Below are 20,430 nucleotides of genomic sequence, written 5' to 3'. Positions count from 1 at the left end.
TAAAATACATTATATTAATTAAAAAACCTGTTCTGTTGATTCTTTCCTATGTGTCTCCAGTTGGTGTCTCAGAATGCATTGACCCTTCATTGTGAGTATAGAAGTGTCTGAAGTGAAAGCTGCAGGCACGATGCTTTAGCCAGACCTACAGTATGTCTCCCTTTTACTTGCAGACGTATTATTTACAGACAATTTTAGGCCACTGTCTGGCCTCTTAAGTGCCTGTGTCTGGACTTCTACTCACGTTTCCTGCTTTACTTTTCAGTTAAATTGTTGTTAAATTGCTGTCCATTAAAAGATGAGTGAAAAAAAGTCTCCTATTCAAACAGTTTGCTGGATCCAAGTGAAGTCTGTTGCTCAGATCATATAATGGCCTGATCAGTAAATCGAGATAGAGAAAAAAGGCTGCGTGATAGATAATGATCGACAGAGAGATAAAAGGGCAAGACTAAAAGTTTGGAGTTCTGCCAGTAACCCCTAAGTAAGAGGCTGCAATGTTCATGAATCCTCACAATATTAAAGAATTGCACACAATGGATAACATACAAATAATTTTTCTGCTGTTAACAAATCTTTGTTCTTGTCCATGTCAAAGGCCAAATCAAAGCAATATAACCCCCTAGGAGCATGAATGTACTCAACAAATTATACAGCAAGAAGACCGTCCTCCCAAGAAAAACGACAGCATCAGTTGTTTTAGAAAATGCCCCAAAAACGAGATTTGTTTACATCCAAGTGAGAAAGGCATCTTGCAGTCATGCTAATTTCTCTTTTCCATCACGAGTGAAGGAGGAAGTAGTGTGGTGTCACGCAAAGTGCGTAGAGATGGATGGGTCGACAAAACATCGTAATTTAACACAGGAGACCGCTGTTTGTTTCCTGTTTACTACCGACCTGTTGCTGGTGCCAGAGTCCCCAAAAAATTGTTCTGTGGACAATGTAAAATAGTTTTCCCAATAATGCAGGTTTTTGGCAGGTTTCATTATTTGCAGGTAAAGCAAAAATGTAGATTTAGGAAGCTGGGAGAGAATGATAAGACACGTTAATAACTCTAATGTCATAATGTCAGGACATTGTAAATTAGATGAGGAGAAAAACTAAAGTCAGCACAGAGTCAACAACAATATTAGCTGTCAGTTGTTTAGCAGCTGACTTAGATGTCCCATAATTCTGAGCTCACCTACAATATCTAATTGTGAAACGTCAGTACAGGTAAAAAGTGACCCTAACGCTAACCTAATATGTGGTTTGAGTATTAATCTTTAACAAGATTTTTAATTTGCCACTTGCTAAATAGACTGATGCTCACTCCTGACTTCACCTGTCTAATTAAGTTGTGGTAAGCTTAATTTCCTGCCTTGAGTGGGAAAGATACAGTGATTCATATTTAATGAAAATTTGATGTTGACATCTTTTAATAGCACTAGTGCATTGTTTCAAATCTGTCTTGATTTACAAAGACACCATGGGAGGGAGAGGGGCGGTAAAGTAAAAGAGACCATGTAGACAGTAAAAGGAGAGCTTCAGCAACTGGAATAAATGTGGAAAATGAGGCTGCATGCATGAGCAACGGAGGAAAAGACAGAGAAAAGAGAGAGCAGAACAAGTGAGTCTTAAAATGTGTGATGGGGCACAGATGGAGAACTTGTCTGTGTAGCACTTTCAGGTTTTATGATGTGTGGACGCGCTCTAAGTTATTGCTTGGAGGAAAAGATCACATACGCTCGGTGAAATTCTTTTTCTCTCTTTCTTTTTCTTCCTCTCTTGCTGTGAAGTCCTGGTTATTGTTACCTCCCTGCTGTCTTGCTGTTATAAAACAAGTCAACTGAAAAACAGCCCTTCCTCAAAAACAGCCTGTGACTCAAAATAAAAGACATCTTACAAGGGAAGGTGGATAAACACTACATGATTTCTAGCACATTCACACAACTCCAGAGCAAGCCTTTGTAGAGTCCATACCTACTGTATGCTTCATTAGTTTGCTGTATTCAGTGTTGCACCCATCACACACCTATCATGCATACTCAGTGCAACCAGGGTTTGTGTTAACCTTTCAAGCCAAAATGAAAGCAAATGCTTTGTGACTGAAATACTAATTGTATTGAAAGTAAAATGCAAGGGGAGGAAAGAGATCATCATAAACTCGAAAGGCAACAAGCCCTCATACCTGCATGTAAATAAAAGCATTGTGTAAAAAATAGCCAAAATAAGTCCTTTGTCATTGCCTTCCAAAACGACCCATACTGTATGTATATTTTTGTATACCACAGTGCGACAGGCAAGGATACAAAATGTGTGTATGACTTCCAAAAAGACCCATATTATGAGTATTATGTGGATAGGACTTGGTTAAAGGTACCCTGTGGAGTTTTTGACCACTAGTCGCACTATGGAGTGTAGAGTGAAGTGTTGTTACAAGTGGATCCTTGTTTTGTTTGTATTATGTGCAGCACACAGCGACACGTTCTTCATTCCTGCTATTTTGTTTTCAAGCTATTTTGCTGATCGTCAGTTAGTGGCACTAACACGGCAAGAAACGCGGCATTGCGCCAACAAAGTCAGTGAAAAAGACGACTACAAACTAGCGAGCATGGATGTAAGCAATGCAGGATTTCAAATATTTTTTTAATTGGCCTTGCAAATGTTTAATGAGGAAGGACATGCACTCAACACATTTGTTAGACCCCAAGGATACACACAATTCCTCTTGGTCAGTTACATTGAATGTAAACATAACCTTTCCTTGTTCACAAAATAAATCCACAGGGCACCTTTAAATTTCGGAAATAAAAATAATTGGATATGGTTAGAGAACAGTCGTGGTTATGGTTGTAATAACTACTTTGTGAAGGTTGCTGATCAATCAGTTGCTGATTGTTGTTGATGCAGATAAATGGTAATTGGATGTGGTTGAAAGCTCAAGAAAAAGCTAGCTAGCTTGAATTAAGTTTTTTTTTGTGTCAAACTACTGTTTCCAAAATCAAGAAGAAACTTCAGCATTAAACATAAGTTGTTTTATTTGAACAAACAACCACCTACTGCTGCTCTGTTTCTGGTGAGGAAAGTCTTACAAAAGCAGCACATAGAAATAAATCCACATCTGGGTCAGTGCAAACTGTGTTTATTGTTTTGAGCTAAACTGATTTGTTAGTTCCTTTTTCTCTCTGTCTTTGAAAAAGCTGGCACATGCACACAGGAGATAATGTCTTCTTTCATGTGTTATCTGTCTCTCTCTCTGTCTTAAATCCAATGTCATGTTCAAGGAAACAGAGTAGCACAAACAGACTCAAATTAAGGAATACAGTCAGGTAGCAGTTTTTATATGAGTACTTGTAAAATAAGATAATTTTGATAAATGAAGCCTTTCAGATGCACCTTTTCTGTCTAGTGTCAGAGTCAGCCACATGCGCCGTCTGTCAAATTTCATTTGTATCGACCTGCTTTTGAAAATCTTCAGTAGCGGGTGAGAGATCCCATTTGTATTTATTTATCTGAGAATAATGGAGTCGTCAGCAGATACCTGTGGACTTGTGGCACTGCCCAGAATAGATGTCGGTATTTAAACAAATTAAAAACTTATTTCCCACTTTTAGATTGGATTAGAGGAAGTGAAATGTGACCAGGCCTGGCCCTTTAATTTGATACTGCCTATGTTTATTATCAGGCTTGAATTTTACTTCTGCTGCCAATTCTCTCAACTTCATTAAAGTTTTTTTCTCTTTTCTCTTCTGATTTTCTGTCTCTATATTTTCTACTTGTCATCTTGCTCCGTATCTGTATTTTTCCTCTCTCTGTTAGTGAATCAGTTTTTCTCTGTCTTTCTCTTTCTTTCTCTGTCTTCACCCCACCCCTCATGTGGATAAAGTAGGCACATGTGGTAAGCAGCTGTATCCCATGTGTGCATGTGCAAGTCTACATGTACTTTTCTGTCCAAAGTATGGGCACCAGCTGTGGCCAGCAGCTGTGTGTGTAGTGCATTGTGTGTGTGTGTGTGTGTGTGTGTGCGCGCACCAATATGCAGGTGTGGGCACGTACCCATTTTATGCAGCAGCTGTGTGTTTTGTTTGTGTTTGATTACGGACAGCTGTTTAGTAGCAGGTGATGATTTTAGGAGCCAAGCAGTCAGCTAGGCAGGCGGCCAGGGGGACGACGGTGAGAGCTAAGCCCAATAAGATGTAAGGAGAGCTGGGCGTTTACTCAACCAGGCCTTCTGGACCTCTGTTGGATGGCTGGTGGTTCAGGAGGGACCCAGCTGTGGGTGTCAGTGTTTATACAGGACTCTAAACCTGCCAGACTTCACAGACAGCTTACTGATTACTACTGTATATAAATCACTCACAGGGAGACAGTTATAATGAGTTTAAACAGGTTCTGGGTTTAAACACAATGTGGTTCAGATCCAAACTGGAGTTTTAATCCTTCCACACTGATGTTCCTCAAAATCAGATGAGCTGCTCAGGTCTACATGTAAGTGCCACATGTGATGTGGTGAAATGAGAGAACTGAGGCTTTTCGATTACAGTAGACAAATAGAGCACTTCTCAGGTAAAGAGAAAGGTTAAGCAAAAAAAAAAGCAGAGATACAGTTAATATGACAGATGTGAGGGAGGATGGAGTTTTTGAACAGTTGGAAGCAGAGTGAGGTGGAAAAAGATAGAGAGAAAATAGTGGAGCAGTAGGCATCAAAAGATGACGGACAGAGAAAGAAGATAAAAAGAGAAGACAAGGCGATAATAAGCAAATAAGGCAATGATAAAATAAAATGGAGAAAGCAAGATATACAAGACCACAAAACACAGCAGAAAACTGTAGCTGTCAGCAAATTGTTAGACTAACTGCTGCCTATAAAGTGCGAATAGGAAGCGAATGGGAGCCATATGGTTTCCTTCTGCCATTCCATCTATATTGAAGACCTGTCTGAACCCTCATTAAGGCCTTATGACACCAGCCATACCTCCACTAGTAAAATCAGACAGATGGTTATCAAGCTCTATGATGGGACACCAGCTGTGTTTATGACATAGAATGACATAGATCGTCTATTCTGGGAGGAAAACAGGCAAACAAATGCTGTGTTCACTTTTCATTTAAATACAGCAATCTATTTTGTTACATAAGATAAAGCAACACAGAAAATGCTTAATAAAAAACAAAAATGGTGCCACACAGCAGACTTATTCAGTGTCATGCTTGTATTAGGTTTGGTAATCATTGTCTGGTTAAGTGGACAATATCTGATTTTAAACGCTTTTGTATCGGCAATAAAAAGTGATTTCCTAAGAATTAAAAAAGGTAATGTAATAACCAATATAGTGACATGGTGTTGATAGAGCACAAGGCCCTCTTCTTTTTTCCCCATTTGTTTTGCATCAGTTGGCATATGTTGGCATATGATTAGTGGCTTTGATTTGAATTTAGGGCAAATGATTGCAAAGAGGAAATATTTACAGGTACCCCAAAAAAGCTGAAATTATAAACTGACAGATATCCCAGCATGTGTAAGTTTAGTTGCATGGTAACTGTAACCACACGTTTAAGAGTCTGTTCATTTGGCAGTATTCGTGTGCACTTTTTAATATGCCACACCTTGTGCCTGCCAAATAAGTTAAGAGGAACAGATAAACCTCATGTGACGCTGGATTTAAGAGGCAGAGCCTAAGTAACAATTATTATTTATTAGACTCTAAACCTGTTCATTATCTGCATTATATGCCAGCAAGACTGAGGACAAAGTGCAGAGTCGGATGTTCAGCTTTTAAAACAGAAACCTTTGTCTCAACTATGGAAATACAACAAAGATTTTAATTTAAACACTTCTTATACAGATTAGTTCCCAACAAGATTCATAATTGAGCCTCAGAATAATTTCAACCTTTCAAAACTTAGCTTGATTAGGATTGTGTAAGTTATTTCTCAACATAACACAAACTACCAAATTAATTTTTAACCTGATAAGATAAAATTAATGATAAAACTTGGATAAAAAGCAGAGCCTTCACTGACTGAGCACAATAGTGATTTTTGAATTTGATATGTGAATATGTCAAGGTTGTATAGTGTAGTGTGTCACACACACATACACATGCACGTACACACAGACACGCACATGTATTAGCACACATACACTGAGAATATATATTAACTCTACACAATTATCTGAAATATGAAAATACAGTCTGAAAATAGCATTTTGCTCTGCAAGGAAGAATGAAAGGTTTTAAGAGTAATGAGAGGATGAAGAATGGGATGTGGTGGAAGAAAGCACACACACACACACACACACACACACACACACACATGCATCTCATGTGTTATGCCTGGCCATTAGTCAAAGCTGTCAGTATATAGTAAGCCAAATCGTTAGCATGGCAGTTGTCAGGTGTACTTGAGTGGCCATTAGTGTGAGAGAACATGGTGCAGAAGAAAGGCTGTAAGAATATAACAAGTAACATCTGACTTTGTGTTTGCATTTAGTTTAAACTCTTTTGAGGCTGTCCATGAAACTGAGAGTATGCTTGGCATTTTGTATTGGATGCTACAATATATGTTGTTGATCCCTGTAGAAATGTTCTTTTTACTTGATTGTACAGGAAGCTGAGAACAGTGGCTTATGCAGTCAGTTACATATATGGCTAATTATTTTGTATTAATATATTTCTATTTCTTGGTTTTTATTTTGAATATTAGAATTGAAATGTTAGATACAATAAAGATAATACAATTATCAGGCTGAAAATCTGATTTAAATGTTTTTTTAATAGTTACTTTGAAGGACACCAGTGTTTTCATTCCTACAAGATGCAAAGGCTGCTTTCCAGCAGCCAAGAAATACTCAGTTAATATTAAGCATAAAACAGTTTTTGAAAAACACTTCAGCAATTGGCAAAATCCTTCCTAAAAATACATTGTGCTTGGTCAATAACGTCTCTGAGTCGTGTACACTTTTCATGAATAAAATGTTTTTGTTTTGTGTCTTTTTTCCAACCACCAACAGTGATCTGACACAAGACAGGGATAATCAGTTTCATCAGTTTTAGAAAAGTCCTTCAACAATGTCAGATCCAACCTACGAATTCTGAACCGCAGAAGCACATCTGTTCATCCAGTTATGCTTTTGTAAACCTTCAAGGAGAAGGTCATTGTCCTGTCATATGAATTACATACACACTTACACTTTACAATTTAGTTTGATTTTATGGTCAGTTTTGTTTGTTTTGTGTGGATGGATAAAATTTTGAAAGTTTGATGTTCCTGTTTTAACATGTGCTTTGACAGATGATTTGGATCTTTGGCTGAACTCAACATAGTGTGCCTCTTGGCAGTACATTTTGTGTAAGGCAGCACTGCACATTGCAGTGTCAAATTCAGGACATGTTGTATACAGTTCATGGATGGACTTTTGCTGCATTGCCTCCTATTGTGCACTAATTTAGTATTTACCTGTTAATTTATTTAGTATTTACCATGACTGCAAAATGTAATGAATTCCTCCCACAGTATGTTTGATTGGTAGTTCTATACTGTCTTGATTAACTAGAACTAAACTTCAAGTTTATATGTAACATTTTACATGCATCAAAAAATATAAAGTGATCTTTTTTTTATTATTTTCATTAAAAAATACAGTCAGGTCTGACAATCTGTCTTGGCGCTAGCATCACATCAATATTCAATTTCAGTTATTTTGTGTCACTGCCTGCCTGGCATCTGCAGTACACTGTATGTACTCTGAGATATTTTTCTGACAATCAAGGGCATTCTGACGGAGTCGTTAAGAAAAGTGGTGTTAGTGTTTGTCTCTGTGTGTATGTAGGAAGATAAGTATTGAGCTGTCTAAATGTCGAGGGTGTGTAATTAAAGACAACCTGAGTGCTGTCAATAGGTGATGACTACTACTGGGAACTGTGGTTTGCTCCATATTCAGGTGTAATTATGGACCATAGGGCCCCTTGACAGGTGTGTATGTGCCCATTATGTTGCACAGGTTGGAGGATGATTGCTCTGCACTGTTAGATAGATCTGTGACAGATGTGTGCTTACAGGTGCATGTGTGTGTGTGTGTGTGTGTGTGTCAAATCAAATCCATCATGAGACGTACTCCAAACTAAACCATGGGATACAGTAACAGGTGACTCGTATTTTCCTCATCATTCAATACATCTTATTCTTCAGCCTGTTTCTTTCAACATCAAACAGAATCTTGTTTGTATCTGATTGAGTGTGTGTGTGTGTGTGAGAGTGTGCACATGTTGTGCTTGGCGCCTTTTCCTCCCACTGTGTCTATAATGAAAAGCTAAATAGCCTGGGTTAGCAATGATTAAAGATGGACGGCTACCTAGGAGGAGAAGGAGAAAACAGCAGTCGGGAAATGACAGTTTGAGGTAAATGACAGCTCTGCTATGTTTAGGATAAATGGATCGTGCAGCTATATTCAGCCTTCGCCATCAATTATTCAAAGACTCACCGACAAGACAAATCCCCAGTAACTCAGACTCCTGTGCAGCTCTGGTAGTGCAAGTTTCTAACCAGGTGACATGATTCACCCAGTTCCCTTCTCAGATCCCAATTTCTACAACTGGGATCCATTACATCAGCAAGTGTGAATTAGCTCTTAATTATTAGCAATTCATTAGTGTCTAGGAATGTAATGGCCTTGTTATGGAGGCTATTTATCTGAAATTACCTGTGATATGTTGGAAATGTCACCCATGTTCCTATCATTTTTCCTCCCTCTATGGAGAAGCCGTATAATGACAGGTGTGAGCCAACCACGCATTTGTGCCACAAAGGAGTGTGTGTGTGTTTGTCTGCATTTGCATGTAAATTATGTGACGTGTACTGCATGTCCTTGTGTCCTTGTACGCTGATATTCATGCATGAATGTGTGTACATGGGTGATATTGTGACAAGTCTGACAGTGTTCTCTGATAACAGATGGGTGAGTGGGTCATTTGTTATTTATAATGAGTGTGTGTCCGTTATGCTGCGGACCTGTCAGTTGTGTAATCTAATAAGCGGACACCTGAAACGCCAACTTTTGTGTGTTTCATTGTGTGTCACATTGTACGACATTTCCCAGAGTGTTAGAAAACACTGCCAGGCGACACTCGGTCAACCTTTTGTTTTCTTCACCATCATTCAGTTCTTTCCAATACATAGAAATGATGTCTGTTTTTAGCCTGCTGATTTTGCTGTTCCCCCAACTTTTCGTCAAATGCCACATTTTCTGGAAATGTCTTGACAGCTATTGAATTGATTTCTGTGAAATTTGGTACAGATATCCATTGGTGATCTTCTGATTTTCATCTAGTGCCACCAGCTGGTCAAAGTTTGCATTTATCCAGTGAAATATCTCAACATCTACCACAAGAAAAAAATGTATGCAAATTTTGTGCAGACATTTGTGGAAATATCTGCAAAACGAATTACATCCCCATCAGTTTAAGGTGTACTCTGTGTTTAGTGCTAATTAGCAAATGTTAGCATGCTAACACGCTAAACTAAATATGGTGAACATTGTACCTGCTAAACATCAGCATGTTAGCATTGTCATTAGGAGCATTTAGCTAACCTCACAGAGGCGCTAGCATGGCTGTAGACTCTTAGTCTTATAATGTACATATAGCCATGTAAACTAAAACATTCTGCTCTCCTCTCCCTGTAGGATTCCCCTCCACCCAACAGTTACAATGTGAGTCAGACATTTGAGAAGGCTAATGGCCGCTCTTACTTACAACCCCGGAGTGAAGGAGCTAAGAGACGACAGAGCTGCTTCCTCTCTGCTGCACCACGGGACAATTTTTTCTTGCGGTGTGACCCCAGTGTACCAGGTATCACACACACACAAACACATACTCAACAGCATCACATAAAGAGGAACTGATATATCTGTCTGTCTGTCTGTCTGTCTATCTATCTAGTGATCATTTTCAGTGCTGAACATTAGGAAACTGCACAGCTTCACCCTTTCACCATCATGAAGTCCAATTAGCTCCATCTCTGTGGGCCTCTAACCTAATATTTACCTCAATTACACTCCCATTGAAAAATGTTGTTTCAAAATTGATGGATTCATGACTTACTTGGATAATTTATGACTAGGCCCATTTTACCAAGGGACTCAACCCATGAGGCACCCCAAACCGTTTAACCAAAATCCAATTTGCATATAAATAGATTTGGACTGTTTGCAATAGTGTTTCTTCTTCATACACACAGGCACACACACACACACACCCACCCACACACACGCACTTAAACACCCACACTCACACTGAAGAAGATATGCGGACACAAGCATGCGGACACAAGCATGTGCACACATACAGACTCACATTGAGACACACACATACAATCATTTTGCCAATTATTGAATTTGCATTTATGAATAGGTCTACAGTATATGGAACATTAGGGAACTTTATATTCCTCATCATGCTGGGTCCCCTGCGATCACATTTCTGATAATGTTGAGATCATTTAACTATTCAACACACACACAGTCGAGTTTCCATCACTTCAGAGGACATTACATTGACTTACATTCATTTCCTTGCCCTAACCCTGACTATAACCACTACTTGCCTAACCTCAACCCATACCCTAACCTTAACCTAAACCTAACCTCACCCTAACCTTAAACCAAGTCTTCACTCTAAAATGTAATGATTTGCGTTATGGGGACTTGCGTTTTGTCCCCAAAAGGAAGGCGAGTCCCCACAGTGTGACTGTGTAAACAGATGTATGTCCCCACAACATGAGTAATACACGCTCTCACACACACAAAGTCCCTGCAGAATGACAGTGTTTCACATAATGGTCTCTGGCATTAGCAATGGCTCAAGGTGTTTGTTATGCTTGCATGTTGTTTTTTGGCATATGTTTGTGTGTAAATTTAAAAGTGATTGCAGTTAGCTTCTGGGTCAGACAAACACATGCTGCTTTTTTACTCTAAAATCGTGTTGGACCAGTGATGGATTATTTTTCTTATTTTCCATCATGATTCTTAGTGCACTGAATACGATCCATAGCCCTTGGCTCCATTAAACCGTTTCAAAATCAATTGTGAAAGTTGTTTCTATAATTTCTGAAAAGTTGCCAGTTGAGTTTTTAAATAAAAAAGCTTTATGGAAACAATGTTGTGTAATGGATAAATCCCTGAGGCTTAGCTTCTTCATTTTGAGAGCAGTTTGTATTTTTCAGAATTCAGTGTGAATGTTTCTTCTTTAAATTAAATGGTATTTGTGTGTGTGTGTGTGTGTGTGTGTGTGTGTCTGTGTGTGTGTGGTGTTTTTTTATATTGTCAGTGCCTCTTTGCTTGTGTGTAATCATATCAGCATTTGTTTGTTAGTGTTTGAATGTGTATATGTACATCTCTGAACACCTGCTTGTGTGTTTGTCTCATAGTATATTCATGGACAATTTTTCCAAAAGCACCCCACAGTAAAAAATAATCACTAATCCCTGCAGAGTTTTTGGTTGAACTATACAGGGCCATGTGTATACCACATCTAAGTGTTGGACAGCAGGGCGGTTCACTAGTCTGGTACCCTGAGCTTTGATCATGGTATAGGCAGTCACAGTTAAATAAAACTGCAGCCCATGAAAAAAAGCTAGCAGTGATTCAGTTCAGATTTATACTGTACAAAGCACCCATACTGCTGTGACTTTTGTTGGCCAATATGTATAAAAAAGGAGCAAAACATGAGTCAGCCAGGGCACTGTAACTTTATACACAAGAGAGAAAAACATGATTAAAACCTTATATTAAACTTGAGTTAAATAATCTCTCCTAACCTTAATGCCATGGCTGATTCAAACAAACAGCGCCTCTCCATTACCAGGGGCAGAATGTTCAGAAAGTTAAATATTTAAGCTTTAACCAAAATTATTTAACCTACCTTAACCCCGAAAAATTTAACACTTAAAAACTTGAATAAATAGCTGTGGCGGAAATTCTTCATACTCATATTCACACCTACGGGCAATTTTAGAGTTACCAATTCACCTAACCTGCATGTTTTTTTAGACTGCTGGAGGATTTGAATTATCATTAGTAATATCTTCAAATATATACTTTTGTAGGATGTGATGCTCTGTTTTTTTGCATACATTAAAGGTCACAGTATGTAGTACATGGGTGTCTATACACCAGTCTTTGCTGCCTCTGTTAAAGCAGCTATTTAGGTGTGGATTATGTGTGTATGTGTTCATCAGGCCCTGGCCAATACAACCTCAGTGTGAAATCCTTCCCGCAAATGGCTCTGATCTCCTCCAGAGAAGATCGATTCAAAGTCTCCATGAACACCAACCCTGGACCTGGCGCTTATCAGGTAAACATGCTGTTAAAGTTACATTTAACACTTGTTAAACATTTTTACTCTCCAACACACTCCCAGTCCTTTACATGACTCCCTGAGCAGGCAACATTCAGTAATAGTGCACTGACATCAGTGTACGTATGTATCTGTGTGTCCGTCATTTTAATGTGTAACTAAGAGTGAGAGTGTGATGAGACGTGAGACACTGTGTGTGTGTCTGTGTGTCTGATGAGATAATATAAATAATAATTGTTTATTTTGTTTATTTTTATCAGTTTACAAAATGCAATGTGAGCGAACAAAAGAAAAATCTAAATCAAATCAATATTTGGTGTTATTACCCTTTGCCTTCAAACCAGCATCAATTCTTATAGGTATACTTGCACAAAGTCAGGGATTTTGTAGGATTATAGTCAGGTGTATGATCAACCAATTATACCAAACAGGTGCTAATGATCATCAATTTCACATGTAGGTTGAAACACAGTCATTAACTGAAACAGAAACAGCTGTGTAGGAGGCTTAAAACTGGGTGAGGAACAGCCAAACTCTGCAACCAAGGTGAGGTTGTGGAAGACAGTTTCATGTCACAGGTCGTACACCATGGCAAGACTGAGCACAGCAACAAGACACAAGGTAGTTATACTGCAGCAGCAAGGTCTCTCCCAGACAAAGATGTCAAAGCAGACTGGGGTTTCAAGATGTGCTGTTCAAGCTCTTTTGAAGAAGCACAAAGAAACGGGCAACGTTGAGGATCGTAGACGCAGTGGTCGGCCAAGGAAACTTAGTGCGGCAGATGAGAAACACATCAAGCTTATTTCCCTTCGAAATTGGAAGATGTCCAGCAGTGCCATCAGCTCAGAACTGGCAGAAACCAGTGGGACCCAGGTACACCTATCCACTGTCCGTAGAAGTCTGGCCAGAAGTGGTCATCATGGAGGAGTTGCAGCCAAAAAGCCATACCTCTGACATGGAAACAAGGCCAAGCGACTCAACTATGCACAAAAACATGAACTGGGGTGCAGAAAAATGGTGGCAGGTGCTCTGGACTGATGAGTCAAAATTTGAAATATTTGGCTGTAGCAGAAGGCAGTTTGTTCGCCGAAGGGCTGGAGAGCGGTACAATAATGAGTGTCTGCAGGCAACAGTGAAGCATGGTGGAGGTTCCTTGCAAGTTTGGGCCTGCATTTCTGCAAATGGAGTTGGAGATTTGGTCAGGATTAATGGTGTCCTCAATGCTGAGAAATACAGGCAGAGACTTATCCATCATGCAATACCATCAGGGAGGCGTATGATTGGCCCCAAATTTATTCTTCAGCAGGACAACGACCCCAAACATACAACCAATGTCATTAAGAACTATCTTCAGCGTAAAGAAGAACAAGAAGTCCTGGAAGTGATGGTATGGCCCCCACAGAGCCCTGAACTCAACATCATCGAGTCTGTGTGGGATTACATGAAGAGACAGAAGGATTTGAGGAAGACTACATCCACAGAAGATCTGTGGTTAGTTCTCCAAGATGTTTGGAACAACCTACCAGTCTTTCACTGCATTTTTGTTAATTGATGAAAATAAACTATTAACACTTTTGAAAGCATTCTTAGTTTACAGCATTTTTTCACACCTGCCTAAAACTTTTGCACACTACTGTATGTCTGACATTATCTCATGTTGTGAGATCAGCTTTCTCTCTCCGACCTTGAGCTGTGCGGAAGAAATTGATTCAATAAGTTTCTGTGGTTTTCAAACAATCTCCACTGATGCAACACGAGGCAGAGTGATGCGGCTTCCTGCTCAAGGCAGCTTTTCACTTTGTGGGAGAATTGTTCTTAATTGACCTGCCTGGTGAAATCAAACTGGGAAAAAGTGAGTGCATTTTTATGAAATGTAATGTTGTTTCATGCAGCCACCTTAGACTACTGACAGAGACAAATGCACTTTATGGTTGAAGCATAATACAGTTGTAATGAAACCAGAACCTAATCTCTCTGCTCCATTTCAGTGTGTTTTAATAGGAATTACAGCTTTGGGTTACAGCTGCTGGTGAATGTGTGTGTGTGTGTGTGTGATGATTGAAAGAGCTAATGTTGCTTCCAGTCCCTGCTGACTTTGAGTGGTGAACATCAAAGACAAAACCACTGAGTTTGATTTAAACCTTGCTACACAGTTCATCATCATGTTCATGTCCATGGGTGTAATGTTATCACAGGGCTCTTTCTTCTCTTCTCCTCTGTCTGCCTGTCTCCCAGTCTGTCTGCTGTCTCTGTGTGGATTTATCTCCTTCTCTCTTCTGCAGTTTACTGTCTCTGTCACTTGTCGCTTTGCCTGTCTCCCTCATTCCTTTTGCTTATTTTGCAAAAAGTTGCAGCTGTTTGGATTGCAAATGGTTTGTGCATCACAACCGTTCTTGGTCAGTTGCTGTTGACAATTGACTTACCATTTCCTGCCCATTGTTCTAATTTAGATTACTTTAAACATTTTTACTTTCACAAGGGGACGTGAGACTGCTAAAATGGTGTAAAATCATGACACGTCAAGGAATTTACATTGTATAGGAAATTGTTTCACAGTCAGATTTGATGGAAAAGGCTCTGTAGCGATGAGGATTCTGCTTGGAGAACAAAACCAGCCTTAATAAACACACACGACCATTACATTTTGTCAAATGGGGCGGTTTTTATTACCTTTATTACAATAATCTTACTATGTAGATGTACGCTTGTGGATGTTCTTTCTTTATCTGCTTTCCCCGTCCCTCTCTGCCTCTCACTCTGTCTTTCTGCTCCATTTCTCTCGGTTACAAGAGGAAATTGTAGCTGCTGGAATTTTTCCACTGACAGTAGCTAGTAAAACTGTTGAAGTATCTCATATGATCCTCCTCTCTTCTCTTCTCTCCTCTCCTCTTGTCCTCTCCTCTCCCAGGATATCTGAAGGTAAAAAAAAAAGTTGCAAAAAGTTAGCAACTAAGGCATTAAATTACAAGTAATCCTCCATTTTGGCTTGTCAAGTGTTTGTCTGCAGCCACTTTAGTCAAACCAGAGATTTGATGTAGGGAGATAATTGGCTCAAGGTAAAAATGGGTTAGCTTTGGTAAACCTCGTAGCAGTGCATACATTTGATATATTTGCATGTTCCTCTCATCCTTACATTCACTTAGGCTTCATTTAGGTGCTCCAGTTTCCTCCCGTAGTCTATAGCAAGGTGAATTGGAAATTGCTAGTAGGAGTGAATGGTTGTCTGTTTCAATGTGTCAGCCCTTTGATGGCTAACCTCAGCAGGATAAGTGTGTATTCTGTCGATAATGGTTGGATGGAGAAACGTCTCCTGCACACCCACCACACATCTGAGCAGAGCTGATGAAAGTTCTTAAACTACAAATGGCAGAACAAATGTTCACAACAATTTTACTATTAAAGGGATACTCCAGTGAGTAGCAAGTATTGCACTTCCATAAAGTTGGTGTGTGTTCACCTATTTTTTCCATGTGACGCGCACGGTTCTCATCACGCCGCAGCAGTTCAGCGAGGTATCCGTCATGTACAGGCAGAGACACTTGCCACCAGAAGCACTACAAACAATTTCACTTTTAGCTTTTTATTTTCTTTTGCGACTTAACTAAAGCCCAGATGCACCTACATATGTATGAAGACCCTATAGATTAACAAACAAACATATTGTGATTCATGCCTTATAGAGACTGATGCCATGCATTGTAAGTGAGACATCTCATGACTCAATTTAGCTTTAGGAGGTTCAGTTCTTTTTTTCTTTCAGTGGAATGCATGTCTAAGCTCTCGTCTCAGTAATTAGCTGTGTGACTGTGTATCTATACGACACCACCGGCCATACAGACTTAAAGATGGTGTGAAGTGGTGCAGAGAGAGAGAGACTGTTGAAGACAAGCAGGCAGAGAGAGTGGGGTGATGGCGATGAGAGAGAGAGACAGGGAGGGGTGAGAGAGAAAGTAGAGACAGGGACGGAGGTGAGACAGCGACAAAAAGGTGGTGGAAAAGCGTTGAGGAAGAGAAGTAGAGAGACAGACAGCAGCAAATCGAGCAGCTGAAGAGGGTAGTTAAATTCAACAGCTGTAAATGTGTTCTGAGGGCCTGCAATCTGAAGCAGACGGCCGCGTAATGGAATAGTAGCTATTTCAGCATCAGTGTGTGCGTATGTGCACCCATCCATACATGTGCTGGTAATGTCACAAAGCTATCTTCTTGAGCAGCATTAGGTCACAGTGAGGGCTCATTTAGTGTTTCCATTAAATGCACCATGTGAGGCACCTACTTCTGGAAAGTAGACTCCATTACCTTCCTCACGCATGACACTGTTCTTATTGGTTGAGCTTAATTTAACAGAGAGCGGAGTGTGGATGGAACACAGGAATATAAAAAGACACAGGGAGCAGACGTCAAGCACAAACAAATATTAATTAAATGCTGTGATCTTTGCTGATATATAAACCTGCCGAGTGCAAAGCACATACAGAGCCAAAAAAAAAAAAAAAGGAAGCTGATTTTCATTATGAGTCAGAACAGGAGGTGTCCTTAACACGGCTGACATTTCATCAAACCCTCCTCAGGGTGTGCTGTTTATGTCTCTACATGTGCGTCCTCCACGTGAGAGTTTTTATACTTCTACTTATAAGTGGGAAGCCCTGCCACCTGATACCGTCTCTTCATGTTCTCCTCATTATTTCTGTTACTGAGGTTGAGGTTGATGGTTGAGAAACGTGTTTTGGATCCCATCTCCTGACTACAATCAACATCTCTTTAACCATGACCACATCTTTTCCCAACCAAGTAGTCTTAATTGCCTTTACTAAACCAAACTTGATCCATGGAGGTGGCAGATCAGACAGCACTTTTACGAATCGTTATTGCAACAGTACTGACGAACAACCTATTTTGTTGTTTAGGTATGAGGACTCTGTGTAGTGATTTGTGTTTGTGTGGGTGTGTATGTGTAGCAACATAAAGGATTTGTTTTTGTGTGTGGTGAATTTGCAAATTCCTGCATGCTCCCACAAAGAATTAGCTCCCTTTGTTTTTTGCTGCCATGTGTATATGCATATATGGGATGAAGCTTGTGTTGCTTTTCTGTATGTGTCATGTAGTGTATGTGTGTTGTGGGAAACTCTTTCTTTTGTGCACACTTGTACACGTCTGCAGACATAGCAAGTAACATCATCACCAACTGCCTGCATAGAGCCCCTTTTCCCTCTCCCCTCTTTGACCTAGTGAAACATCTCATAATCTCCCTCATCATTGCCATGCCGGTGGTGTCGTCACTTCCAAGGGCTCTTCCACCATCTTCCCGACCTCTTGGGCAACCCTGAGGGTGACCTGGAGCTGAACCCGCAACCCTTCTCCCATTAGGATCAATACTGAGATCTGAGCGGCTTCGCCAATGTGTCTAAATCCTACTGTGGCGTCTCTGGCATACTGATGTTTGTATGTGCGCTGGGAGGGTAGGGGAGGAGGTGGGGGGGAGAAAGACAGGGAAAGAGAGAGAGCTTTGATAACACAAGAGTTAGAAAGATTCCTCAGGCAGCAGTACCTGGGTGGGACGGGTGATAGATTAAGTGGGTGTGCATACAACATACATATGCATGTATGTCTGCATCTTTGCCTGCGTGTGTGTGAGAGAGAATTTCTTTTCTTTTTTTGACTTTTTTTTGGTGAGGTGATTTTAAGGTCAGGCTTTGAAGTTATTTTAATTTTTTTTGTTTTTGGCATGTTCCCCTTGGTAACAACCCCCCAGACAGACTAATCATTTGTGTGTGTTGCTGTGTCTTTGTGAATTCAACCTTAATCACCTCTTGAAGCATAGCAGGAAGAATTGAGCCCCACTGTTCATGTGTTTAATTCTCTAAATGCAGGTGTTGCTTTTTGGGTGTGAGTTATGTGTAAAGTGCACTGTAGTGTAATGCAATCAATAAATTGTTATTAGTAATAGTAATTTTAATTAAAGAGGTACTGCACACTTAAACGTGCTTTTTGAGCTGTAAACTAAATCATATGACTGTAACCCTGACATTTCTTACCAAATTTATAAAAATCAGAATTTCATGGGTTGAAAAAGGCTCAACACGCCATCTACCATTTTAAATCAGCCCTGAACCTTGCAAGGCCAATGCTGACATAGAATGAAATGTCATAGATAAAAGTCAGTCTCCCTCGTATCCCCTGACTCCCACACTCCGTAGCCACGAGGCCACGCCTCCTACAGCTGTTGTTCCCTCACTTCTCTGTTACATTTTTTAAATATGCTGGGAGGGAGGGTTCTAGCAGAATTTGAGGGTGTAGTTACCCTTTAAAATAACAGTTGAGTGACCTTTTCCACTGACACTACAAACGTCCAACTGCATCAAGAGTACAGAGAAGAACAGAGACCAGACAATGAAGGCCAAGAAAAAAAGTCTGAAAATCACTGGCGATATATCTTAGTCAAAAATGATATTCTTCTCTCTACACTTTGAGACATATAAAGTAAGAGATAACTCCTCAGTTCAGTCAGGGTTTGAACCATTTTCTGCAAGAATACACATTTTAGTGGCTCTGCTCATGTGATGCTCTGGAACAAATTATGTTCAATTATTAAAAAAAACCCTTCAAAATTCATGTTCAACTAAATGCTGATACATGACTGTTGAGATGGAGAGAGTTACATTTCTGAAAGAAGTCTCCAGTGTATTAGCGAGGATTCACAGCTCAGCGTTGTATGCTGACTGAAAGAGCGCCAGATGCTTACATGGACCACCTATTGTGAGAGATAGATCGTGGACATACATGATTGGATGGTGTATGAAACATGTGACTAAAACATGACTTCCATGCCTCCCTGAACTACTGCGAGGCCTTATTCTTCAAAAACGTTGCTTGTTTTTATGGCTTGTTCATTTCTTGGAAGACACTGTAAAGCTGTTTCTCATGAGGCTTTAGTAGGCAGGTGCATACACTATCAAGGGACACAGCTTATGTGAAGGTTTATTAGACTGTTAAATGCAGTAGAAACCAGGGTGATTGGTGGAAAACGCCGAGAACTGTTGATTAGTCTTGTTTTAAAGTCAAAAGGACAATCACCCACTACTCCTCACTTCATCATACTGGCTTCCATCCATCCATTCATTCATTTATTCATTTCCTTTTATATGTGTAAGTCTTCATTGCCATAGAGTATTGTTTAATGCCACATAAGTATCAAAAGGCAACTGATGTAGTATACATTTTGATGACTGCATTTTCAGCATTTAAGACATTTTACATCTGTGTTTATACGTAAATTGTTCTCTTCTGCTTTGTGTGTGTGTATCCACATATTTCACATAGACATACTGTATTTCTCTTATTTTATCTCCCTCATTATCCCTGATCTCTGTTCTGCTCGTGTCTCTGAAGCTGAGTCCAGGTATCATGAACACAGTGATGAAGGGCACCTTCAATGTGACACTCAACAACCCTCTGGGTCCCTGCTGTTCCCCTCGTGTGGCCCCTGGCCCTTCTATGGCGCACAAGACCATTAACACTGTCTCACCCAACACCTTCATCGCTACCAGCGCTTCTTAGATCTCTTTGTGGGTCAAAGTTTAGAGGTGAAAGGTGAGTGGTGTCAAATGTCAATCTTAAGGTCATCCCATTTCAATTCATATTCTGGGGAAAGCTGATTTTTCATTAATATTTATGGTTATATCAATTTCTGTTGAATGTATAATAGATAATGAGTGAGCTTATTTTCAGTTATTGAATATTGTAACTTTAGCTTATTAATTGAATGAACAGAAAAGTAGTTCCAGATGTAGATATAGTAATAAGTAGTGCATTTCAAAATAAAGCCTGAGGAGTTTTTTTTAAACAAGCTGATTTAGATGACTTGCCATAATGACAATCATCACTGAAGCACTTTAGTGCTTGTTTGCCACTTCTTTAAGCTTACTTAAGCAGTCTGTACAATTTGTTTTGCAGTGTGTGTGTGTGTGTGTGTGTGTGTGTCTAAACCCAAAATTCGCTATCAAATGGCAACACACAGTACATCCCTAGAGCAGTTGTTTTGGTAATAGTCTTCAGTTTTTCAAGTGTTACAAATTGCCCTCACAGTTCATTTCACAGT

General features: G+C 39.7%; 1 protein-coding gene across 1 annotated transcript in view; it reads left to right on the top strand.

Annotated features, from left to right (window-relative positions):
- The window catches only part of stpg2 (sperm-tail PG-rich repeat containing 2), a 49,617-nt gene extending 29,728 nt beyond the window's left edge, over nucleotides 1–19,889 (top strand). Inside the window, exons 11-13 of the mRNA XM_070905075.1 lie at nucleotides 9,665–9,830; nucleotides 12,217–12,332; nucleotides 19,722–19,889. Coding sequence (XP_070761176.1) covers nucleotides 9,665–9,830; nucleotides 12,217–12,332; nucleotides 19,722–19,889 — 450 coding nt within the window. The remainder of the gene's footprint in view (nucleotides 1–9,664; nucleotides 9,831–12,216; nucleotides 12,333–19,721) is intronic.
- Nucleotides 19,890–20,430: the final 541 nt, after the last annotated feature.

The sequence above is a fragment of the Enoplosus armatus genome, chromosome 4 (assembly GCF_043641665.1).
Source record: "Enoplosus armatus isolate fEnoArm2 chromosome 4, fEnoArm2.hap1, whole genome shotgun sequence".
In the NCBI taxonomy this organism is placed as follows: Eukaryota; Metazoa; Chordata; class Actinopteri; order Centrarchiformes; family Enoplosidae; genus Enoplosus; species Enoplosus armatus.
Note: the sequence above shows the minus strand (reverse complement) of the source record. Positions and strands in the feature narration are given on the sequence as shown.